Source organism: Typha angustifolia, chromosome 8 (genome assembly GCF_048772165.1).
Source record: "Typha angustifolia cultivar Huaian chromosome 8, ASM4877216v1, whole genome shotgun sequence".
Lineage (NCBI taxonomy): Eukaryota > Viridiplantae > Streptophyta > Magnoliopsida > Poales > Typhaceae > Typha > Typha angustifolia.
This window is the reverse complement of record NC_133246.1, coordinates 7,306,252-7,333,123: the sequence shown is the minus strand read 5'-3', so window position 1 is coordinate 7,333,123 and position 26,872 is coordinate 7,306,252. Positions and strand designations below refer to the sequence as shown.

The window sequence follows — 26,872 nt, the reverse complement described above, 5'->3', positions numbered from 1 at the left end:
CTCTCTTTCTATTTGTCTCTAGGCCCTCTCCCACCTCATTTCTTCCACCACCTAAGTCTTTAGTCGGCCTCTTTTAGCTTCTAACCCCTCTTTTTACAACTTCCCTTCATACCAAGAAGTAAACCTAGTATCTATCTAGTTATTAGAGGGTTATCAAGTTAGGATTCGATTGACCTTCGACCACTATTTGGTCGATATATTGATATCTAACCATTTAAATTCTGTGATTTTAGATTCGTTGGAAAGCTCTCTCTAAGAGTGATAACATATCTAAAATTTAGGAGGATCTATTGGTTAGATTGTTCGCAGATCTCATCGAAAGTTATGAGCTTCATTAAGTCGAAAACTGTTGCAGATCAGATTAGGTCAGTTCGTAACAAATTTTATTATTTTTAACACAAATTGTCAATGGTAATAAATAATAATAAAATACTGTAAATAGAGAAGAGGAAAAAATTGTAAAGAAGCATCATTTGAATGTTCAACCAAGCAAAGAAAAGTTATCTACTTGAATTAAAAATCTATATCAATAAAAATAATATTTTCTAATTATTTTCAATCAAATCTAAACACAATACATCCAAAATTCACTTATGCAACAAGACTTCAATAATCAAAAGTGTGATATAACGGAGTCAAAATCTCAAGAATTGTATGTATTAAGTTAGATCAACTAAAAACCAATTTGAGATTTTGTTGGGGCTTTCCTTAAGAATTACATAAAAAATTCTCTTAATAAGAATATGTGATGAAAGTGAGAAGATAGGATTCGATAAAATCTCAATCTAATATTTTTTCCTAATTTATTTCATTACAATATAAATTTTTTATATTATAATAGGATAAATTAGAAAATGTAGATTGTGATGTGCATGGAATAAATGGAAATCGAGAAACTATTATTCTTACCTTTTTCTTGATAAATTATTAGTTTTTTTTAGTTGTGTTAGATGATAATATATTGTCTCCAAAACATACTAAACTTAATCTTATTTCTTATTCTTAAAAATGATATTTTATAACTAGTCTCGAAATTTTAAATGTTTGATTATAAATCATGGTGTCCTCATTACTTTTAATTGGATATAAAAAAAGAATTTATATTATAGTAAGAAGTGATTTTAGAAGATATTCTTACGTCAATTGAACAAAATACCTTTATCAGCAGAGAAAAGGAAAGAGATATATTATTAAATAGATTGCGTGGAAAGATGGTAGAGGAGGATTGATTATCAATCCAAACGTACTGTTAAGTTTTGAGTTGGTATTTGGTATTTAAGACTTATAAGGATGGTTTGGTTGGTAATAAAACGCCGTGAATTTTGGGTACATATCACCAAGAAATAGAAATTTTCTTTTAATTTTTTTTTTTTTTTATCATCTCTTTGGACCGCTCACCGCATGAAAAGATAAAAACCATTCTGATCCACCTCCCCATTTATGGCGTTATCTCACTCACCGCCCTAAAGGCAAAGATACCAAACCCACACCCAGAACTCGCGTCCTTTCGCTTTTAAGGCGGGCCCTCTGCTCACTCCTCTTCGTCTACCCAACTTTCCCTTTCCTTCCTCTCTTATCCCAATCCCAGGGGATAATCCGAGAAGAAGCACAAAGTGAGCAAGATATTTTTGGGTTCGACCTCCAATCCGGAAATTTGTTGGCCAGAATGTATTGCTACCGTGGGACTCGAGTAGGGCACCCCGAGAACTGTGAAAATTTCGTAGTTGAGGTAGGAGAGCAGACGAATTAGGTATAAGGATTACTTTGTGTTGGGAGAGCGCGAGAGAAATGGCGATGATGAGCAAGACCAGGGATTTACTGGAAGGGTTTGTTAAGGAGGGGTCCTTCAAATGGGTGCTAAGCCGCCGGACGTCGTTTGATGAGGAATTTGAGGAGATGGGTCGGTCGCCGTCTGGCCGGAGAAAGTGGATTTCGGAGCTGTCGCCTATTGCCAATGTGATTGTCGGCCGATGCTCTCGGTATGTTTCGGTAAATCTATGCTAATGAATGCGCATAAATCTTTTCTTAATTGGACTGGGAATTGAAAAAAAACTGTACATTTTCGTTAATTGTGCGGCTATTTGGTATTTGATATGATCGTAGTAGTGCTACTAGTTTTTAATAGTTGATATTATTCTTCAATTATGGTTTAGTTTGGGTAAGTTGTTATCGGAGTCTGTAATTTGTAATACCTTCCTGGTTTTTGTTCGATAGAAATAAGAGCATATAGATTTTAGTGGCCATAAGCTGAGATTACTGATCATATACTCCTTTGATACTGTGGTATCATTTCATTTTGTATGGAGGACATGTCAGATGGTGCAGATTCTTAGATATAATACAATAACTTGATGTGGATATAGCAAAGATAAAGTAGAAGACTGAGTTTAAGCCAACATGTTTCTGATACTTGAGCTGACAAATTTCGAAAAGCCTCGTCAACATTGCTTCACGAATATTTTTTTCATATGAGCATTACTAGTTGTTTAACATGTTTTGAGAAGATATAGAGAAATAACTTAGATGTGGATTTGATCATATGACAAAGAGATTATGTTAAAGCCAACACATTTCTAATACTAAGGTTCCTAGTATAGTGTCGAGATTCGGATCGGTATCAGCTGCTCGGAGAAATAATATGTATTGGTAGTATCGTATCGAATCGAACTATTTTTTTTATTATATAAAATTCTAAATATTATTTAAAAATGTAGATTTTTTTTTAAATCTAGAGAAAATGACAGAAAGATAAGAAAATAAAAATTACTCATATATGAAGCAACTTAAAGAATGTATTAACTTACTCAAAATTCAAAACTTTGATAAATAGTGAGCCGGCTCTCGTAAATTTATATGGTCTTCGTTCTCATAATCACCATAAGTTTGTAAATAATAATGGCTAGAACCTGATGCTCTAAAAAGTGACTCCATCATACTAGTCATATTGTATGGATTTTGTTGTGTGACTTATGTTTAAGAAGAAAAATAATCAGCATATGGATTTTATGTCTAAGAATATTGAGGATACTGAGGATAATAACTAACATATAGATTTTGTGATGGCTCCAAACAATAAATACTTGATACATCATAATTATAGAAAGCAACATTTTCATAACGACGTTGTTGATACGTATATACATCCTTAGTTTTTCTGTCTTGAATCCTTATACCTCCATGATTTTTCTCAGCAAATGTAGATTGGATGATCTTGCCACTAGGTATGTCATCAAGATTATGACTAGTATTGGTAGGTATACTATCTCTTGCTGCTGAACGAACTCATACCAGCCTCTATTCTTTTTGCGGTCTCTCCCAATATTTCATCTAACCATGGTTATTTCTGTCATCTAATAACTTATTCTCTATTTCTCTGATCCATAGAGTTAAAAGGTTTTCTTCATCAAAAACATGATTTAAATCAATTAGTTGCTCATTTTCTGCCTTTTTTTTAATTTCTCTCTATCAATCTCATATTATAATGACAACAAACTAACTTCTTCAATCTTTTTATTATTAATCAGTTGCATGTTTTGGGATGGATTAAGAAGAAAGTAGTTCAATATTTTTCACACTATGATAAAGACAATTTGACTTAAAATCTTCTTTGCTATTGGTGTCAAATTTGGTGCCTCATTCCATTTATAAATAAACCGCCATTTAGCTAGAGTGTATGAGATATAGCTGTAGCAATTTTAACAGTATTAAATTGTCTAGCTCTCAATCTATATTTCTTCATCTGAAATAAAATATATTATTGCATACATTTAATAAGAAACTAATTATATTGAAAGTTAATTTGAAACAAATAATAATAATATTATGATATATTTAGTTAGGGTTTTTTTTTATTGTATTAGTTGTTTATTTTTATTAAAATAAAATTCCTGTAGGTCGCATTCGAACGCAGAATGGGTCACGTTCGAATGCTCTTATGAACGCCTGCATCAGGTTCGTAAAAATAGAGAAAACAAAATGTGTGTTCAAACGCCTACATTGCGTTCGCACATACAGAGAACGCCTTTTGTGCTTTTGAACACGATCGACGAGAATCTTCTAGAATTAGGATTAATAATTGTATTTTGGTTTGTTGGCTAGTCTCTATAAATGTGTGGATGACAGCGAAAATCATTATGCTATTGGATTATTGATTTCTTGTCTCTTATCTTGTTTCTGTTCTCTTTATCCTAATCTCCTTCCTCTCTCTTCACCAACCTACCACCTCTACTGTTGGTAAGGTCTCTTCTAACTTCTAATCTTCCTCGTCTGTCAAGTCCTCCCTCTTCTTTGAGATCTCGACCACTTCTTCCCCTTCGTCTTTATCACTTAAACAACATCAACCATCCACCTTTATCTTCATTATTATCTATATCCCTAACATCTACTCCATCCGTCACCACCACCATCATCCGTAATATATCATATTTTCGTCCTAATTACAGTTCGAATCTACAAAGGGCGTAAATACAAAAAACGTAGATCAGGAAGTTACGAATCGATTCCACTTGGTTTCATAATTTTCTGACTATGGGAGAATATTTGGCGAATTTCTCGGTTGCGCGGACTGCTTCCTGCAATAAATTCAGATTTTAAAGGAATCGTTCCTTAGCCTTATCATTGGTACTAAAGCCTATCAATTTGGTACCGTAGAACCGTATCAAATTATTTAATTGAATCAGAACTCATTTTTTTATTGCAAATAATTTGTTTATAAATTTCGAGTTCAAGCTTGTTGATTACCTTTCTAACTCCCAACAAGACTTGATTATCATTATTGACATTTGTAGAGAATTAAAATTTTGGATTAAAAAAATATCCTATAGAAATTTAAAATTCGTAACTATTCAAATTTTTAAATATTTATAAATAAAAGTAAATTAGTAAATTTAAACATAAAAGTATGCCTACCAGCAGAGTGTATATCTCTATATAGTTGTTTGTTCTATTTAGAATCAATCATTTTTCATCACTTTCTATAACTTTGGCCTATATTTTTCTTTTGATTGATTTTTTTGTTGTCCATTGCCTCATAGAAGAAATCCATCTCAGACTTGTCATCACTGTCTATAAGTCGTAATACTTTGACAAGAGACTCAAATACTATGGTGGTAATTATAATATTATTTTTAAATACATTTCCAAGAGCCATGTTCTTCAAAGTTTTATCTAAAGATTATCATTGTATATTATATTTTAATTTTTATAGACCACAATTGTAATGTAAACATTTGCTAAGGCATGATGCTCTCCAAGGCTAAAAATGAAGTGGCAAATCTAGTGATGCCTTTATGTTAATTTGCTTAAGTAAATTAAGAACCCAATTATAGTTATTTATAAAATTTGTCAACCTCTAGCCTTTATGTATGCTTATGTTAATTTTTTTGCTCTTTTGTAATATTCTTTAACATTAGATAAATACAATGTGTAACACATAGCGTCCAATATAAATGAGGTCTTTTTATTATAAGTAAATTTTCAGCAATTTTATAATTGGCTCTATTATTAGTAACTACTTGGACTACTTTTTTTTTTCACCTATTTCTTGTATCACTTTATCTATTAACTAACAAATATAATTTGCATTTTTGAACTGAGTAGTAGCATCCACAGATTTTAGAAATATTGTCTCTATGCCTGATTACACTAAGAAATTAATTATATTTTTTCTGTTTTGTGTACTCCACTTATTACACATCAGTGTACAATTAAATTTATTTCAAAATCGTTTAAATGTCTTAATATAAATATGAAGCTCATCTACCTCTAAGTTAAGATATTTAGTAGCAATATCATTTGAATTTAGAAGCGGAACATTAGGCCCTACAATTGTATAGCATCCACCATAGTGTGATAATAAGGATTATCAGCTATATTAAAAGGAATATAGTTGTATAAGAAAAATTTAGAAATAATTCTACCTATGTGTTTCTTTGTATTTTGAATTCCTTTGAGAGCTGTCTTAATAGAAGTCTTTATACGACCTCTTTTTTTTTTCTAAAAATATGTACCTATTGGTCTAATATTTCTGAACTCTGCTATAACACCATGAGTTCTTAGGGTAGAACTGTTATCTTCATATTCTTTTTCTCCTTGTATATGAATTGATTTAGATCTCTAAAAGTTACCACCAATGCTTCTTTTCATCTCTTCCTCCTCTCTATGTATAATTATGCTCTCTTTTATTGTCTTCCTCATCAGTCTCTTCTCGTCATCATCTCTATTTTGCTCACTGTTATCATCATCAATATGTACATGATTCTGCATCAATTCTTTATGAATCATTGACTCTGTTTATTGCGTAAATTATTTATTTTTCTTTTTGCTAAATAGATGAGCTAACATCTATTTTCTAACTTTCAAAGACACCCGAGTGCAAACTGTTACATTTCCTTGCCTTCCAGTCAAATGTTCTTTCAAACGGCTGACATCACCACTCATTTCGTTTTTTCATTAGTAGTATTTAACACACCTTTTATCTTGCTCAATAGTACTGCAATGTTGCCATCCAAGATTGGTATCATATGACTTTTCTTTTAGAATCATTAATATTTTATGTTTTTCATTGTAACTTTGTAACTAAAAGACAAATAAAAATCAAAATAAAATATAAAATAATTTAAAATTTAAGAAAATAAAACCCTCTTAATTTTTTTATATATTTTTTTCTTTACTTCTTTCAACCCCTCTCTCTCTTAGGTTTTTAATAGCAATAGGTGCTACTTTTTCACCGTAGCAACAGTAGTTTGTGCTACTACTTCACTGTAGGAAGAGAAAAAGAAAGGGAATGAGAGGAATTAGAAATTGAAAAAAAATCTTATCTGAGGTTGCTGGAGATCGAGGTCGTCGGAGAATATTTCTAGAGTCGAGGTCCCTAGTGGAAGAGGTGAGAAAGAGAGGAGAGAGAAGAAAGAGCCCGGGGGGGGGGGGGGGGTCGGATCCATTTCGGCTATTTTTGAGATTTAATCACCTTGTCTAATACGTGAGCTGACAAATTTTGAGAAGCCTCATCAACATTGTTTCATGAATATTTGTCTTTGTTTGAGTATCATTAATTTTTTTACAGGTTTTGAGGAGATTGTTTTAGTGAGGACATCACTAAGTGATTAATGGATGAAGAAATTTTGTCTTTTAGTTTGGTAATGCTCTTGGAGGTAATTCAGAAGTGATATACAGTCACTTAGATGAATTGTTTTGTCACTAGCAATGTTGTGAGAAGCAACTTGCGGCATGCGGGCGGTCATGTGACTGTATAGCGGGTATGGAATTTATATATTTTTAAAAGTAAAATTATATATAATTTTTCTATCTAATTTATTGAATATTTTAGCATAACAAGCTAATAAATGGGTAAAAGTTACAAAGTTTTATATGGAGAATTGTTTCCATGATATTCTGTCCACTAACGTGCTACTTTCTAATCGTATAACTACTCAAAAAGTATTTTCAAATATGATTAGTTGCACCAACAAAATTATTCAATAAACATTATTATGAAGCACTATAAATATCTCACTATTATTATGACATAGTGCTTCATATGCATGAGGATGCATATACATATGCGGTCTTTGGCGGTCAATATATGGGCACATATGCATGTGGTCAATATGCGGACGCATATCCATATTTGGTCCGCATATACGGCCTATATGTGGTCGCTAGTCATTTGGTTTACTCATATTGCCATAACCGGTCTGCCAAATATTAATAGACTGAAGAATTGGAGATACCCAAGATGGGCAAGCTTGCAACTGCTACTCAAGAAGTTTTTAAACCCAGGAGTATGCAGTTGGAGAGCATTAATCTAGTGTTTTTGTCACTGAAGAAAGAAATATCCAAGAGTTCAAGGATGATAATTCTATCCAAGAGTTCAAGGAGACAAAACAAGTTATGCTAGTCGTCTTCATTTGATCTTGATAGTATGATGATCCTTAAATTACTGGTCATTCAGATCTAACATCATATGTGGTGACCCAATTAATCTGGGCCCACATGAGTCATGATTGTATTTACATGCTTGACATTTTGTTTTTTTTATTAAGCACAAGGAACATATGCACCAGATTATTGAGAATGATGGATTGTAACTTGCCATCCCATTTGATGGATGAAATTGCTTTTTGTATATACTACTTTGGTGTTCCATGTCTATGTTTTAGTTCTTTTGTCACAACTGCTACTTGCAAGATGCCACCTTGGAGGAGCTAGAATGACATGATGGCCCTAATCATATTCTTATCATTTAATATATTTTTTGGCTTGAGTTAGGATCTGTTTGAGACTTTTGGGTTGCTTAGTATAGCATTTATAATTGGCAATACACCCTTATTTTTCTAGGACAAATTATGGGCTGAAACGAAGAAATGGAAAAATATAGGGAAATTTACATAATTGTGATGATTTATTTAAAGCTTGTAATTGCTGCTATATATTCTTTTCTCAAAATATCATAATTCCACCAAATTCATTGAACTCTTTCAAAAGTGTCATCTCATCCATCTAATTAATCACGAATAAAACTAAACTTAGATTAGAAAAAAAACTTTTCTATCTAGTTTTACCCAATAAGCTATCTAATTTTCCTTAGTAGCATAGTACAACAAAAAGAAAATCTTTTATACCAAAAGAAATTAGCAGTTAACTTTTACACTGTATACTTAAAAAAAGAAGAATATTTTAGCCATTTGTATCCCCTCGTTAACTTTAAGAACTACTTGTTTGGAAAGTTCTGTAAATAATTTTGTCAAAAACTAATCAAATGATACTTTTGAAAGAGTTAAAAGATTTCAGTGGCAAACTGGCAATTATGATATCTTAAAGAATGCATTGGTAATTATGGTATTTTAAACATTTCCAGTGGGAATTGTGTAAAAAGCCCAAAAATATATTGCATTCATTTCTTTTTGTCTACATGGGTCTGATCCCCTCAACTGTCGAATAACCATTTGTATGATGGCTAGTACCATTCTAAGACTACTTTAACTGGATCAACTGTTTAGAACAATAGGTCCGATTGGACTATTGGATATTTAGTTCATGTATAATCCTTGAAGTATGTTGCTGTAACATGGAGATTTAGTTCATGTATAATCCTTTTAGTAGATTCCTGTAACATGAGAGACCATTGGTTAAACCAGTTTGACTCTTTAGGGGCTGGAGGTCCTATTGCAATATTTCATTTGTTTAAGCTGCTTCAGTGTATACTGAGTTAAAAACATTGGCAAACTTCATCTTTAGGTTAATCTCCAAACATGAATATGGTTCATGTGTCCATTTAAGGCATATGATGAATTTGAAATGTTGATACACTTTCTTTACGTTAGTCATTAACATGAAATAAAGAAGGTATTTATGTTTCAGGTTGTTATCAAAGTCTTTCTTTTGTTAAATGGCCGTTTATGTTTTTTTTAAAAATGTGTTATTCTTTTTCTCCTTAACTGTACACTACAGAATTCTTGATATCTCCATGGAGGAGCTCCAAAATAATTTTGGAAAGGAAGCATCTGATTCCATAAAGCATCCCTCTAACTATGCAAGAAATTTTTTGGAGTACTGTTGCTTTAGAGCACTTGCTATTGCTACTCAAGTCACTGGACACCTTGCTGAGAGAAGCTTCCGACGTCTGACATTTGACATGATGCTAGCCTGGGAAGTTCCATCTTCTGGTAGCCATCCTATGCTAAAGGTGGATATACTTTTGGATATTTGTTTTCACATATGCTGATATAACTTGGGCTACCAATTCAATTCTTATCATTTGAACAGGTGGATGCAGATAGTACTGTTGGTATAGAGGCTTTTTCTCGAGTAGCACCTGCCATTCCCACAATTGCAGATGTAATTACTTGTTGCAATCTCTTCGATGTACTTTCAAGTTCAACTGGAGGCTGTCTCTCATTTTCTGTATATGACAAGTACCTAGCAGGGCTAGACAGGTTACATTCTGTCATTTACTAAGCTGGACGTTCTTCATGTGTAATGGCTACATGAAATATTTTTGCTTTATGTTGTTTAATAGCAAATGTAGGTTACTCCTTTTTGGCATTTTCCATTTCTCTCCAGGTAAATTCAGCTAAGTTATTTTATTGAAAAAGAGTTGATCAAGTATCTAAGAAACAAATGATTATCTAGGTGGGTAATATTTATGTACTCTTAATCAAGGATTGCCATGCTAGTGTCACAGGGCATACTAATACTGGCTTTTCGTGCCTTAGCATGCTGTTCTGACGTTAGCATGGCCTTGCATGCTCTTAATTAGATTTTTAATGTCTGTTTGAGCTTAAAATATTTAATAGTAACTAAATAAAAGTCTTTTAGCCCTAGATATTGGTGTAACACATCCAATTTTGTGTAGAAATAAGAATATGACTCATTGTCAAGGCATAAATGTGTCCTGTATAAATCAAATTAGAGATACAAATTGTTGAAATCATATAACAATTAGAATCCAATTTGATGAATTTCTCCAATTTATTTTCTCAGATTTGTTTTAAATAGGGACAAAGTTTGAGAAACCGTAATAGTGTAATCATGGCTGCAAAATTTTCAAGCAATAATTTACAATTTATGGTTGAAAACAACCCAGATGGAGTAGATCTATTTGAAATCTTCACCAATCTACTTTTCTCATTTTTGAAATTAGGTTAGAAAATTTGGGGAATCCCTAATTTATATTTGAAATTCAATCAATATATGCAATTGGGTTAAGATCAATCTATATTTAATTATATATATAACTACAATTTAGCTCCAATTTATGATTTCTCCTAATTTTCCATAATTAAGATCAATATGTGAAGGCATGGGGAGTGATTTCTCCTAATTTTCCATAATTAAGATCGATATGTAAAGGCATGGGGAGGAATGTTGTCATGCCCACATACCATACTCCATTGGCATGATATATGATGGTCGGCATGACAATCCTTGCTCTTAGTATCTTTTACTAATATAACATTTCGATGTCTTTCCTTTAGCTTCCATTTATTTTAGATGACCTCATTATTTGCATTTGATGATTTTCCTATATTTCTCTTCTTAGAACAATGTTTTTAATACATGCACCATTATGGAATTTATGAGCACCATTACATAATTTCTTAGATCTATGTTTTGACTTCTATTAAGTTTTAAGTCCTGCATTCACAAGGTTCACAGTTACATTCTGATTTTATATTTAGTGCTCTTCTTTTGCGGGTGTTTTATATTTCTCCATACACATCATCTGCTGTTACAGAGCGATAAAGAAAATGAAGACCCAGTCTGAATCATCTCTTCTTTCGGTTCTCCGGTCAGAGAGAGGAGAAAAGATTCTTGAAGTGGATGGTACATTAACAACCCAACCAGTCCTTGAACATGTAGGAGTTTCAACATGGCCTGGTGGGTTTCTCTTTACCGAGTATTAGCTTTCTATATTTGATAAACTACATAGATAGCTTAGTCATCAATGCACTAGGGTGGCCTCCCTTTCTTCTGGCTGCTTGTTTGCCTGCTTGGCTGCTTCATGGTTTAGTGGGTCTTCAATTTCATCTCAGGCTTTATCAATGCAGGAAGATTGACACTGACAGATCATGCTCTTTACTTCGAAGCTCTACGAGTTATGACCTTTGATAAGGCAAAAGTATACGACCTTGCAGATGACTTAAAGCAAGTTATCAAGCCAGAGTTGACTGGTCCATGGGGTTCACGCCTTTTTGACAAAGCAGTCATGTACAAATCAATGTCCTTGTAAGTCCATATGTTTTTGTCAATGTTACTAATGTATGACTCTTGCACTCTATCATAATCCTGCGAACTAGCTTCAGTTCTCTACTGTTGCATTATAGCTGGATAAAATGGTTGTAGGTGGGAGTTGTTCTTGAAGAATATCAAAGTTTTATTGTACATTCAATGTTATTTGTAGATCAGAACCTGTAATAATGGAGTTTCCAGAGCTTACAGGCCATTCTCGTCGTGACTATTGGCTAGCCATTATGCTTGAAGTTCTTTATGCCCACAGATTTATTAGAGAATACCAGATGAATGGTGTTGAGAGGGAGGAAACACTTTTGAAGGCTGTGCTTGGCATTCTACGGCTACAGGCAATTCAAGATTCAGTTCCTTCAATGTCTACCCGATGTGAGGTTCTTTTGATGTTTAATCTTTGTGATAAGCTTCCTGGAGGTGATGTTATACTCGAAACACTTGCCACTACTATATCCTCCAGGGGATTTGGTCATACTACCAGTTCAGGCCTAGGGAGCGGATTGCATTCCATCTCCGCTATGTCTGTTTTGTCCAACTTGGGAGTTGTGTCACAAGCTGCTAGTGAGGAAAGACTCCTTGTAGGTGAAATAGTTGTAGGGGAGCTGAGTTCCTTAGAAAAGGCTGTCAATGACTCTAGGAATAACTATAAGAAGGTGGAGCAAGCTCAAGCCACAGTTGATGGAGTCAAGGTAGACGGGCTGGATACCAATTTGGCAGTGATGAAGGTATCCAACATCACTTTACTTTCTTTCATATATTAGTAATGCTATTCTGCTATTTTTGAGATTTAAACACCGTATGATTTGAGATAAACTAATCAGATGTTAGAGCGTCCATGAACATGATGAGAAATTTTTTGGGTTGTCTTATACTTAGTCTAGTGTCATTTTGGAGTTATTGTTCTTTGGCTCTTTGTTCTAATACATGAAAAAGAAAGTTACATTATGTTTGTGATGATAATCATGATATAGTGCTTTGGAAGTTAACCATGAGCATGACATGCACTATTTTCAGTAACAAAACTAGGTTCTAGAGAGTTGAGATTGTTTTGAGAGAAAGTATATAAAATCATGACTAAATATGTGGTATACTGGCTCAGTAAAGATTAATTTAAGTTTTGTGCAATGATCATATAAGATATTTTTAAGAAGCATCATGGTGGATCCTTTAGGATAATTTGGTACTTTTTTATTATTATTTTAATATGGTCGAAAGATAAAGGGGTGAATGTGACTATTTGGTTGGTAATCTCTTATTTATCAGCTTCTCCCCTTTTTCCATCCTTATCGCTCTTCTTTTAAAACTCAAGTTTCCTCTTCTTCCTATTTTCTTTGGCTTCTTTTAAACCTGAGGACAAGGTGTATTATATAAAGTTTGATTTTAGTTTCAAGAAAGCATATTTTAGTTTTTCAACTAAAATGTGTTCATTTGTCTTGATCTTTAAAGTTTAAACAATCTCTACTTGTCTCCATCCTCCCCAAGGATTTGGCTTGATCTTGCCTTTTTAAGCAATAAATTGTTAAATATATATTTTTTGATTCTATTTCTTTCTAAGTAGATAAACCAAAGAAATGCATTGGCAACTAGATGTCAAAAGAATAAATATATTAGTCCACTATGGGACATGGGATTTGAATAAGAAGAATAAATGGTTTTTTTAATTTATTAACTGAAGATGACGAAGAGTTAAGGGAAGGGTGCTGGATAGTATAAAAGCAATGTTTTGAATGGCAGAAAAGCCATGGTGGCTCACCAGCCACCCGCGAAGCTGATTGGCTTCAACAAATGATGGGCAGCTGCCTAGGCACTTAAAAGCGCTAGGTGCTTTGGCCCGCCAGCTATTGAAGCGGGTCGAATGTGGATCGGGTTTAATAACTAACCACTAGCCCAATAAATAGCTAGCGGAGGCAGCAAGATGCAGTGTCAAGCGAAAGTGTCAAATGGTGGCGGCAAGCAAAGGCTTGAAGGCGCCGAGTGGCGGCGGCAAGCAAAAGCAACGAGTTGTGGTGGCATGCGAAGGTGTCGAGCGGCGCGGCAAGTGAAGGTGTTGAGTGGTGGTGGGAAGTGAAGGTGTCGAGAGCTTTTTGTTGAAGTCGTGGATTGCCCTATCTGTCCTCCTATTCTTTTTTTTCTTCTTTTCTTTCTCTTCTTTCTTTTCTTCTTCTTTTTCTTCTTTTCTTTCTCTACGTTGGAAAGCAAACTTTTTTTTTTCTTTTGCTTTCTCTGTGCTTTAACCAGTGGGAAAGAACTTTAATTAGTGGGAAAAAGGCCACGTGGTTAACATTGGAAACAACAAACATTGGAAACCACCAATATTAATGCATTTCAATTTTCAAACCACCAACTATTAATTCATTTCAATTTTGAAACCACTAATTATTAATATTATTTTTTATCATGATAATTTACTATTAAGATGTTAATGAAATATGTATACATACTTATAAATTATAACTATTATTTTTATGGTTGTGAATTGCACTATTAAAATTTTATAAATGCTATATTAGTATATATATCATATAGAATTTTTTTTAATTTTTTTTACATATTAAAATTGCTAGACCGTCTTGGTGCCCGTCTTTCGCCTAGGCGCTAGGTGGTGGGGTGACCGCCCGCAATTCGCGGCCGTCTTTCAAAACATTATATAAAAGAGAGCAAAGAAAGAGGCATAAAGAACTTTTAAGCAACAATGGCCCTGCTTGTCAGCACTTGCTGTGTTGGTGGCATACCGGCACATTGCACGAGGGGTGACGCATGGCACCCCTCCTAGCAGTGATCTGCTCGCCATTGATTTTGTCGTTGAGCTTTTCGTCGCCACCCGTTGCTTGTTGAACTTAAGTTTTTATTCGAAATTGACTCGACCTAACCCACTCGAGCCTTCTTCCTCGAGCTAGGGCATCCCTGTCAGAGCGACCGATGTCTTCCTCAGCGAGCTCGGAAAAGTTTGATGACAATATCAAAGAGTGAAGGTGAGTAGTCTTCTTCCTATTTTCCTCTCCCTCTCTTTCGGCATGGTTGACTAGTGGTTGGCATGGGCCGCGGCATGACCATTCTTGCTTTTAAGTACTAATGGAGAGGCTCCATTTTAAGGAAGTCAAAACACATGAAAGATTGCCAAATTTGTGGCAAAAATGCATAAGAGGAACTTATTAAGGATGATGAAATGAAGATGGATTGTTTCAGGGGACTATTTGGTTACTATTAATTTGTAAGTTTATTGGAAGGAAAGTTCAGTTTTATGCTTTATTATTGCTGATGCTATTGTCTTTTTTTTTAGCTAATAGTTTGGAATAAATGATTTAATCCAAGTTAATGCTAGTCAGTTTTTGTTAGGCATAGTGCTTAATTGGCATAACTCATATTGACAGTTTTATGGGTTCAAGAAGCATCTTGTACCATGGCACTAAAGAGGGAGGGAGAGGGAGAAGAAGGGAGTTAGGTTAGGATATTACACAAAGTAAAGTGGGAGGAGGAGAAAAGGTCAGGCCAGATTCGAGCTTCACCCAATCTAACTTGCCCCTAATTTTAAGTTAGATGGGCTTCGTGTTGGATCAGTTTAATCTTGATTGACCTACCTGGCTCAAATCCCACTTGAGTTATATTCGTTTAGTTCGGGTTGGGATAGATTAGGCTCAGATAACTTGACCCTTTGCTTGTTGTCCCTAAGGTTCTGAAACTCGATATCGCGATCGGGATCGGGATTGGCTGTCCGAAAAACGACATGTATCAGCTGTATCGGTTGCTCATATCGGATCGGTCTATTTTTTAGTTAAATAAAATTTTAAATATTATTTAAAAATGTTGATAAATTTTTTAAAATTTAGAAAAAATTATAAGAAAATAAGAAAATAATAATTACTCATATATAACGTCTAAAAATCTCTCATTCTTTCTTCTTCTCTATCCCATCTTACTGCTGGTCTATTGCAACCCTCTCTCTCCCTCACTCTATCTCCTCTCTCTTCTTGCTCTCTCTTTTCTTACTGCAGTAGGCCTCTATCTCTTTCACCCTCAATCTCACTCTCTTTCTTCCTGTAGCAAGCCTGTGGAAGCCGCAGCAGAGAAGCTGCAATTTTGATTGGGATCAATCATATCGGCTGATTGTGACCCGAAACAGATCAAGTATCGACTAGTTTCGACCCGGATCGGAATCAGCCAAAATTGGGATCCATGGTTGTTCTTTATGTGATGCCCTAATCCGAATGCCACCTGCTTGCACACTTTGCTCTCTTTATCCTCCCTCTCTTCCTCTCCTCACTCTACCAGTCCTCTATCCACCTTCCCTCTCTTTGCAGCATACCATTGCCTTTCTTCCTTTTCTCTCATTAGCATGATACTTGTCATATGCTGAGGTGTGTCCACAACTCTTAAATCATTTATAAATCATTATATAACTATATTATGTATGTATAATGTATATATTAAATCTTAAGCAATACTCATATCCTCAAGTAGCAAACAATAGCTTGTTATGAGAAGCTCAAGCTAAGGTTGCTGGTAGTTTACTTTTACTTGAGCTTGGTTGGGCACCAACAAGGACAATGATGTACATAAACTTTTTTTAATTAAGAGAGAAAAACTGGATCTGAGGTACAATGCTTCTAGTATATTGTGTGATCATCATATACCCCTTAAGTTGAAATCAACATTTTATAGGACTGCTATAAGATCAAAAGTTTTATGTCTAAGAATGTTGGCAACTAAGAAGACTACACATTCAAATGTTGACGGTCACCAAAATGAGGCTGTGCAGGTGATTGATTCATTTTACTAGAAAAGCTAGAATAAGGAAGGAAGATATTAGATATTAAGCTATGGTTAGCATCTATAGATGATAAATTACATGAGAATAAATTAATACAGTTTGGACATGTTCAATGAGGTGATGCACTAGGATGTAGGAGTGATTTATTCACATAGCAACTTCCCTAACTGGGAGGTGAAAACCAAAGCTAACATGTGAGGGAATTAGTAAGAAAGATATTGTACTGCTTGACTGAACACAAACTGATAACTGAATAGAGTTGAATGGAGAAAATGGTTCATATGGCTGACCAAAATAGTTGGGACTTACAGTTTGGTTGTTGTTCTGTTTGCAAGCTGTTAGATAATGTTTTTATTACTTAATATTTGCTTGTATAAAATCTGTCTTATTGCATTTCCTTATTATTATCATCATCATTGTTATAATAATTAATTTAATTTAATTTAATAACTTTTCTTTCGTGCAGGAGTTATTATATCCGATTACTGAACTTGGCAAGATGCTTACATCTTTGGCATTGTGGGATGACCCCCTCAAGTCTTTCTTGTTTTGCTGTGTGCTTTCTTACATAATGATCAGGTTTGTGTTTTTTCTTTTCCCCGGAGGAATATGTCCATTGTGTGAAATACACTCTGCATGATCCCATGTATTACTGATATACCTATTGATCCTTTCTTCTTGGTGATAGTTAGAGATACTAATGGTGGAACCTCTACTAGGGATTTTAAGATATATATTGCAAGCTCATCTATTGAGGAAGGGGGTACGTCATGATTGGAAATTGTCTCCTAGAAAATAAGGAGACCAAGATATATTCCTTAACTTAAGAAAAATTTAGTCTAAGAGGGTCCCTAAATATAATCATCAAACTTCTACACATTTGTAATTCTAGAGGGGCTTTTAACTTGCCTAAATGACCTAATGGCTCTTGTTTTTTTTCTCTTTTGGTATTACATTGGTCTGCATCATTTCAATTAACTCATCAATTACTCTAAATGCTTAAGCAATTATATAATGGTGGTTTTTATGTTTTATATTACAGAAATAAAATATAAAACCTACCGTAATATAACACCTTAAACTCTTATAGTATTTATAGTTAACATAGTACCATAGCAAAGAGGTGATGATATCAAAGCCTGCTATACTCATTTTTGCTTAAAAATATAAAACCTCTCTATTTAACTCAAATTCACTTCTTGAGCTTATTAAAATATCTCAAGCCCAAAATGAGGAAGATTGTTAGAATATAAATATAAAACTATTATTCTATAATAATTTGAAGCTTTTAGAGTAGTTTGGCAAGTTAACTTATTCTAACACTCGCTCTTACTTCTTCTTATAGGCTTGAGATATTTTGATACTCTCAACAAGTAGACTTGATTTAAATGGTGAAGAATTTATATTTTAAATATTAGATTAGACTTATCAGGATTTAAACTCAGGATTTAGGATCACTACTCTTATACCAAGTGAATTTCCCAACTATTCTAAACGCTTAAATTGTTATAGAATGGTAGTTTTTGTATTATATTCCAACAAATTTAAAAGTGCAATAATGGAACTTTTGAATTGATTTTTTATGGACAAAATAACTGAAAGATACTTCTGCAAGCACCTTAATATTCAAAATCTTACTAACTATACAGTCTATGCTTACATTGAAACTTTTAAATTTCTATCTTAATGTTTCAGAAGTCTCTGATTATAATCAGATGTTTATTTATTTATTTGGTGGAATTGACACCAAATTTTATCAACTAATTGCTATTAGAGTTCTGAACCTAAGGTACCTAGTTTCTGCAAGCAATTTTTTTGTTCGAATCATGAATTTGCCCATGCAGACATGTCAACTACTGACTTGTGCTAATCAGTATGAGTGACACAATTTTTTCTACTGATATAGAAGCGTGTCATGAATTCATGAGATTACCCTTTTGTTAAACTTTGTTAAGTTCTGGCTTATCCCATCCTGCTATTTTTGTATCTCCTTTTGTTATAGAATTGATCAAGTTTGATTTCACTAAAACTCAAGGTTTTGATCAAGGTTCTCAATATCGGGATTGGTATCGACTGTTCATATCGGATCAGATTATTTTTTAATTACGTAAAATTTTAAATATTATTTAAAAATACAGAAAAATTTATAAAAATTTAGAAAAAATGAGAATGAGAGAAAAATAAGAAAATAAAAATTACTCACATATGAAGCCTTAAAATTTAAAATTTTGATGAATATCGAGTTCTCTCTCTCTCCCTTTCTCTCTCTCAAAATTTAAAAGTTACTAAAAAATTACTCACACAGACAAGGTTTCTAGTTTTTCTTTACTTCTTCCTCCCTCTCTCTCTCTCTCTCCTTTCACCCCTTCTCTTTCTCAGGCTCTCAGCAACTAGTGCTGCTGCTTCATTGCAGCAGTAATAGTAGAGGTTGTTGGATCTACTCAGTGCAAGAAGAGTAAGAGAGAGGGAATGAGAGAAATTAAAAATTGAAAAATTAATTAAAAAAAAACTCATCCAAGGTCACTAGAGATCGAGGATGTCGGAGAATGTCGTCGAAGGTCGAGGTTGTCGAAGATCTATTCGGTTGCCGGTGGAAGAAGTGAGATGAAGAGAAAAAGAGAGAAAAAGAGAAAGAAAAGAGAAAAGAGAGAAAGAAAGGCAGGTGGAGGGGTGGGGTCCAGGTCGGATCCCACCCATTCCTGCTAGTTTTGGTATCAGCTAGGGCTGAATCTGAACCATTTCGACCGATCCCACTCGAGATCGACGAAAACTGGGAACTATGGTTTCAATATGTTTTGAGTTAATCATGCTACTCAATCAAAAGTCAGTATCATGTGCTATGGAATTTCTAGCTTTCTATGTGTAGTGATGCCTATTTACCACTTGAGATATGCAAAAAAGTATATTTTGTATAGTGTGATGCCTATTTACCATTTTGGATTTTACTATATCTTGTTCGAATATTAGACTAAGTAATTAAGAGGAGGCAAGGTAAAAGGATTCATAAAAATATAATAAAATAAGGATAGGCAATTAGACATATTGATGCTCATAGATTACAGGCAGAATTAATAAATTAAGATTGTTCATTATAGATAACAGGCAGAATTTTTCTTGTTGTATCTATAGGTAGAAAATTAGTTATAATAAAGAATTGTTGGTGCAATAATGAGCTCAATATTAATTGTGTTAGAATTTAGAAAAATAGATTAATCTTGTTAAAAAAAAATAATTGTGAAAACTTGAAAGGTATAAAATAACTAAAACACCAATTATTGGAGGTAAATATAAGTCATATGGTAATCTCTATTTGAAGTCATGTAATAAAGACATTCATAAACTTACTAAAGATAGATAAAGAGCAATCATTTAGTTATTATAATGTACCAAAAACTTGAGATATTAAATATGGTTAAAGTAAAAGATACAAAGGAAAGGTGGAAATATGGAGTTACCTTTGCACTTCTTGTAAAACCATGAAGGTGTATAAATTTGGAACTAGTAGAGAATTTGTACATGTGAAATATAAGTAAGTTGAGGGAACCATGGACAACATCCCTCTTAGTAGCTTTGTTGCTCACCATCTACCTTATCGTCGAACTTGCCATTGCCAATCGCAGTTTGCCAGATCCAAATTCGCAATTTAAGTTTTTAATTTCTGTTTCTCTCTCTTTCGACTTTTCTTCCTCCCTCCCTCGGGCTAGGGCACCTAACGGGAGTGCGAACTCGGTCAAGTGGTGATGGTGATGGCAATGGCAAAGGTGAGTAGTCCATTACTTTTTTTTTTCTCTCTCTCTTACAGCACAACCGGCAAGTGTCGCGGCATGTGCCATAGGCACGACCATCATTAGAGGGAACTAATAGGGCTATCAAAATAATTGAGCTGCTTGTGTTTGGCTTGAGCTTAGGTTAGGTCAAGCTCGACTCGAGCTCAGCTCGATATTAAATGAATCGAGCTTGATCATAAGCCGGTTTACTCAGGATCGGCTCTGTTAGGCTCAAATTTATATATATGATATTAATTTATACTATGAATAATTTGTGAGCATTAGATCATGATCTAATGTTTTATTTCCATCTCTAATGTGATCTAATCTTAGCTTTAGTGAAACTTTATTTAATTTAAACTTTAATCAAGCCTTTTCTAATTTAAGCTTAAGTCAAGCTTTATTTGACTGGCTTGAATAAGGCTTGCATTAGGCTTGTTTAAGGGTCAAGTTTGAAAGTCCTTAATTAAATTCAGTTGAAATAGGCTTGAGTTGGCTCTTTTAAAGCTCAAGCTCAAATTAGGCTTGGCTTAGGCTCAATTCGAAATTAAGTGAGTCAAAGATGAACTAATTCGAAATTAAAGCTCGCTCAAGCTTGCCTTATTTACACCCCTAAACTAGGGTAAGTGAGGTTGATGATGATTTAAAGAAGATGAAGCTTAGAACTTTGTTGTGCTGTAGATTTAATTGATATTGATGTTGAGATCTAAACTCTGAAGGTGCTTAAAGGATATGTGAATAATTTGGTTGGCCTGTCTATTGACAAAGTATTGAAGACTAGAAGAATGCTGGATGATTGGAAAAAGAAGGCCTTGCTTTTAAATTTTAAACAAAGGAGATTTGTAGCATTGCACAAATTGTATTGAATCAAATTTTTGAGTAATATTTTTGAACCTCTGCAAGGGAATAACTGAGCAAATGATAATAGACAACAGTCTTTGTCTAAAATCAATTTGGTTTCATGTGAGGAAGGTTGACCACAGAATCTCTATTCTTACAAAGACATTATTGGATAAATGCAGGAATTAGAAGAGAGATTTGGATCTGATTATTTTTGAGTTAGAAAAAACGATAATATGGATGATAGGTGTGTGAGTTTTAGAAAAGTAATGAATGGCTATTAGGTTGATGTTGTCAAGGAATTTTTTAATTGAATAATGAATTGTAAGTGTATTTGGTGAAGTGTCATTTTCTAAAAAAGGAAGCTTATTAAAGTTCAGTACCAAGTCCATACCTATTTGCGTTACTGAATACATTGTTTCATTTCATAAATCTGAGATGAGCTTGAAGACAGCTTAAAGGTAGGTGAAGAACTCAATACTAAACATCTCAGGTGGCTAAATGAAATTCTTAAGAGGGAATAATTGTAAACCTCAAGTAGTATGATCCAAGTAGAAGGGTAGATTGATGAGGATAGCACTATGGAGTTCATGCGAGATGATTATAATGGAGAGGTGCAAGTAGTGCCATTACATGATCATATATCCCTTGGGCTATATTAAAAATTTAATGGATGGCAATAAGACCAATCATAATGGATCAAAATGAGCAAGTAGGGAAGAAGAATGTAGAAGCAAAGTGCTGTCAGGAAAAGAATTTCAAGGTAAATGAGTACAGTTACTAGAAAGGTAAATTGGTAAAATAAGAATCAGTTGTAGCTGAAAGACAACTTAGAGGTAGCACCCAAGAGATCAAGTTACGCGAGGATCAATGTAATTTGGTCTGGTTCCAATAGAAAACGGATGATGTGTAGCATGGAAAAGTGATCAAGTAAATAAACATGGGAGGTTCTTTGGGAGGAAGGATAGACCAAATTTGTCATGGTCATGAGTTGTTAAAAAGGTGATATTATTTTATTGGATAGTGAACTGGTGCTAAATAGAGATGAATAGAGAAAAATAGACTTATAGAGATGACACCAAATGGTTGAACCAAGCTTGAATTGATTGAAGCTACAAAGCTAGTAGATGGCTGGTGAGGTGTGACTACTAAAAGAATGCTGTGAGAGATGATTTTTGAGTGCTAAAATGAACTTGGATCCATAAAATGGTTTTGTAACACCATCTTACTGTTTCTCTTTATCTTACTATGGTGACTTCTGAAAATTTAGAACATGAATATTTGTCCAGGAAGGACGAGTATGTTCAATTCTGGTAGGGCTGTTATTGGTGATTCGAATGCATAGTTTGGTCATAAAGTACCAACTGAGAAAGAAAATGTGGGAGCTGATAACAGCTAATAATGATGCGCACTTATTTGGACTAATCTGGTCAAAAACTTGATAAATTGAGAAAGAAAATGTGAGAGATCATAACAGGGAATAAGAATGCACACTTATCTGGAGTTATCTGGTCAAAAACTTCATAAATAAGCATGGGATTGTATATTATGCTGCATATCTGAATATAAATTTTTTATTCATGGTCAATTTCTGCCCCTCTCCAGCTGCTAATGATAGTTTCTTGTTAGCTCTACTGCAATGGAATCACTAATTCCCTAGCATTGCTGTATTCTGTTTTGGAATTCCTGAAAGGAACATCATTTTCTGTTATGACTCCCTAGGTTTCAAACTGACCATCTGGTTTAGCAATTTTTTCTTATGAGTATGAAGATCACTAAAGTTTTTGTCTAACAACGTAAAAGCAGAAAAGGAATATTTCTCTCTCCCCTTTGTTTATCTGAATCAAGACATTATGTTTTCTTGTGTATTTCCTTCTTTCTTTATACAACTTTATGCTCATTCCATGCACTACATCCATTAAAATAAGAGTTGTTTGTCTTTCAACTCTTTCCATACTCCAACTTGGACACGAGCAAGACTACTCTCTAGTTTTTCTGATCACTGTTTAGAACACTTTAGGCAGACTGTGGTTACCCAATTTTTTTTCTATGGTTTCAATTGAGCTACACTTTTCATATTTGCAAGACAACAATTTTCAAGCTTATTTTGGGATAATCTAACAGAAAGATGGAATCAGCTGTGTCAGAAGGTATAAATCAGTAACTTCCTGTTGCATAGGAAGCAACATAAGAGAGCAAGCTTAAATAGAATCAGCAATCTCCATAAAAGTAAATCCATGTATAATGCCGAAATTCTTGTACTTAGTTCGTACATCTTCATATTTTAACCAGTACACATCACCTTGCCTTTGGTATTGTTTGATATGCTTGACCCTTGTAATTTATTGGTGCCGTGCTGCTACAGAATTGAATATGGAATTGTATATGTTGGTCATGCAATCTTTTAATTGTTGATACACCAAACTTAATGCTGCTTTCAGATTTTGTCCTGAAAGTTCTTTGATCAATCAATATGAAAAATGGCCACTGTTGAACTTCAGTTATGTCCACATGGGGGAGTTAGATTATAAAAACTTGTACCAGGGGATAAAATAAGGTTAGTATCAACTAAAAGTCATTGAAATTTAGAAGTTGAGAGGGACTAGATGATTTTTCCCCGGTAACTAGATTGAATCCTTAATACTAGTTGCAAAGCTGAAGACCCACCGCTTCTTTACTGTAATATCTGAGATTAAGTTGGTGATGGTTTGAGACCTTTTCTTTTTTGATAGTCTTGTGGTACAGGAGCGTACATCTGATCAAAAACTGAGTGGTGCTTTAGGTGCATCAATTTCTTGCATTGATGTAATGCATGTACAGCTGGTTGTAGTCTGGGTGTGGCCGGTTGTAGACCATGTGTTGCTGGTATGTAGGGTTGGGCCATTGTACAACAGCTGTAAGTAGAGAGCTAGCCATCGTCCAGCTTATTAAGCCTATGGGCTAACTTGACCGAAAAAAGAAGGGAAAGGTTTTCAGTCAGAAAATGTGACTTCTGTCCTTTAGTTTATTCTAGAGAACATTGACTAAATTTTTGTGATTATCTTCTTGAAACTTTAAAATAGGAAGACAGAGAAGTGAATATGATGAACAAACAGCAATATAGAATTGACAATGCTAGTATGTTGGAGGAGCAGAGTTGCTTCCTTCTTGTCTGTGGAGCCTTCCGAAATTTAAGATATTCATTCTATTGCAAATAAATAGGATTTATTTATATGTGTGTAGTATGTTATTTGTGTGTACATAGTACACATGGAATAGGCAAAAGTATGTGACTATTTGAGGTATTTACATTATTGATATAGAGAATATGGATATTCTGCAAGTTCAAGCACAAAACTATTATGTTCCAGAAGGACATGTACTTTTTGTGCAAAAAAACAACTTTAAGTTCACCACTACATTAGATATGAATTCTTTCTTGTTTTTTCAATTAGAAGCACTTGTCTAGCAAAAATAATGCTGTTTATATCATTTACGAAATTGAATTTAATTTTTTATTTCTCCATTGGAACTCATGCAGGGGGTGGTTAGGTTATGTTTTTGTTCTGGTGCTCCTCTTTATTGCAGTGTTCATGTTGATCACGAGATTTAGTAATCAGGGAAGGCCAATGAATGGGATTAAGGTGATGGCTCCTCCATCAATGACCACGATGGAGCAGCTCTTGGCTGTTCAGAATGCTATTTCTCAAGTTGAAGAGCTTGTTCAAGATGGAAATATTGTTCTCCTGAAGTTAAGAGCTTTGCTGCTGGCTGTTCCTTCCCAGGTAGTTTGTTTTTTTAATACTTTTATAGTTATTGTCTTACTGAGTTGTTATCTACTTGCCTTATAAGCAGAACTCCATTGTCTTGCACACATGACAAAAGTAAATGTTGTGATGTATGCATTGAACCTCTGCTTCATACTTTTTTCAGACTATTTTAAGTTCATTTTCATGTTCAGTTGTTATCTTAAATATCACAGGAATTGTAGGATTTTTTTGTCAGTCAGACAATTATAAACATAGAGAAAGCATGATACAGACATGAAATAATTTATCAGACGACCTGGTGTGCTTAGCACACCAGGTATTGCTGAGGTAGCATGCTGATATCATGATTTTTGGTATGATAGGCCATGCTGATTAGTACCTAAAATTACAAGTCTATTATTATCTAGTTAAATGCTCTGGCGTTCATTGTTCACTAATCGGACAATTTAATTTTGTCAACTTAATTTAATTAGAAAATGTTTCTTTGGAAGAACTGTCAAATTGACAGATAGAGACCCAAATTGACTCCATCTTAATCTGAACTGAACTGCCTAGTGCTCATGCGTCCCTTGTTATATGCAACTTTTCAAGCAAATGACTTCCGAGGAGAATGGAACTATCTATAATTCCATCAAGTTAAATCCTTGGATTATCTATCTACCAAATATAAAACCAGGGATTTAGAAGTTTTTGGTGCTAACAAAGGAAGAAATTTAGTTAGTTAAAGAGGACATCACTGGTTCAACAATCAAGAGACCTTTTTATGCCATGAGATCTTCAGATAATGGAAGTTTCTTATTTGGGATTGCTTGATCTGGAATTGGTAGAATATTCGAGGGTGGTGTTGCTTTGGACTCACTTCACTATCCTACCTCTTCTACTGAGTCCTCACCTATTGAGCAGGGATGGAACTGCCTATACAGATAACTGAGGCATATTATACCTGTGGAATGTCATTTAGCTGGTTAGAAGATATTTTCTTTCTTTGCATAATATACGACTTGCTTTCTAGTTGTATAGATACAAATCCTATTTGCGATATAACATATGAAATTGAAACTATAATTTGCATTATAGCTTTTGTACTTGCATTGTTACTATGAGAATCAGTAGGATAGGACTTCACACGTGGACTCACCTTGCAACGCTATATATCTTATGGGATATAAATGTGCTTTATCTTCGTTGCTCTTTATCCCAAGATAGTATCATTATCTTATACTGACTTCGGTCATCTAATGGGCAGGCAACAGATAGAGCTATATTTGCACTCATTTTAACAGCATTAGGTGTTGCTTTTCTACCGAGTAAAGTAATATTCCTAATGATATTTCTGGAGATATTCACAAGAAACTCACCACCACGACGAGCAAGTACAGAGAAGTGGACCAGAAGAATGAGAGAATGGTGGTTCAGTATACCCGCAGCTCCTGTAGTGCTTGAAAAAGAAAAAGAAGATAAGAAGAGGAGATGAACGTTTGTATAGCTTCATGTATCTTTTATGTTTCTCTATTAATAAATAAGTTCTTTTTTTTTTTAAACTACAGTACTAGACATCGCTATTAATGTATATAGAAGATGGAAACTCTAATGAAAAGAAAGGCTTATTTGCAAGCATGCAATACCCAGACTCCAATCAATCGCATTATAACTGACGCCCTCAACAATCCAAATGGAGTAGTGCTTTTTTTATCAGAGAATAATACTTTTTTAAATCCAAGGATTTAAATATTCCTTTTCCTCTTAACACCATATTTAGGAAACAAACTTGTCATTATTATCTACGCAAACCATTAGGGGTGAAAACGGGTCGGATTAACTCCGACCCGATCCGCTATCCGACCCGATTCAGATTGGATTCGGATAAAAAATTTTTATCCGATTCGGATACGGATAGAATTTTTAAAAAAATTTGGATATGAGTCGGATGTATATTTCGGATTCGGATACGGATATCGGATATCTGTTTACTCGTATATTTTTTTAAATAATTTATAGTTTTT

General features: G+C 34.1%; 1 protein-coding gene across 2 annotated transcripts; it reads left to right on the top strand.

Annotated features, from left to right (window-relative positions):
• Nucleotides 1–1,465: 1,465 nt before the first annotated feature.
• Nucleotides 1,466–26,410, top strand: LOC140764316 (uncharacterized). 2 transcript variants are annotated; one of them, XM_073102824.1, is made up of 10 exons: nt 1,841–1,979; nt 7,064–7,256; nt 9,451–9,685; nt 9,766–9,935; nt 11,237–11,379; nt 11,550–11,727; nt 11,903–12,470; nt 16,980–17,092; nt 24,641–24,884; nt 26,116–26,410. In XM_073102824.1, the coding sequence occupies exons 3-10, from the start codon at nt 9,467–9,469 to the stop codon at nt 26,341–26,343; spliced, it is 1,863 nt and encodes a 620-aa protein (XP_072958925.1). In that variant the 5' UTR covers nt 1,841–1,979; nt 7,064–7,256; nt 9,451–9,466; the 3' UTR covers nt 26,344–26,410. The 2 variants fall into 2 exon arrangements, with proteins under 2 accessions (XP_072958924.1, XP_072958925.1); XM_073102823.1 differs by lacking the exon at nt 7,064–7,256 and having other exon boundaries at nt 1,466–1,979.
• Nucleotides 26,411–26,872: the final 462 nt, after the last annotated feature.

Excerpts from the sequence above, each read along its gene's own strand:
- LOC140764316 (XM_073102823.1), top strand. The coding sequence starts at position 1,789 with ATGGCGATGATGAGCAAGACCAGGGATTTACTGGAAGGGTTTGTTAAG. Across the intron at positions 11,380-11,549 it reads AGGAGTTTCAACATGGCCTG|GAAGATTGACACTGACAGAT; the intron begins GTGGGTTTCTCT and ends TTATCAATGCAG. Across the intron at positions 17,093-24,640 it reads CTTTCTTACATAATGATCAG|GGGGTGGTTAGGTTATGTTT; the intron begins GTTTGTGTTTTT and ends GAACTCATGCAG.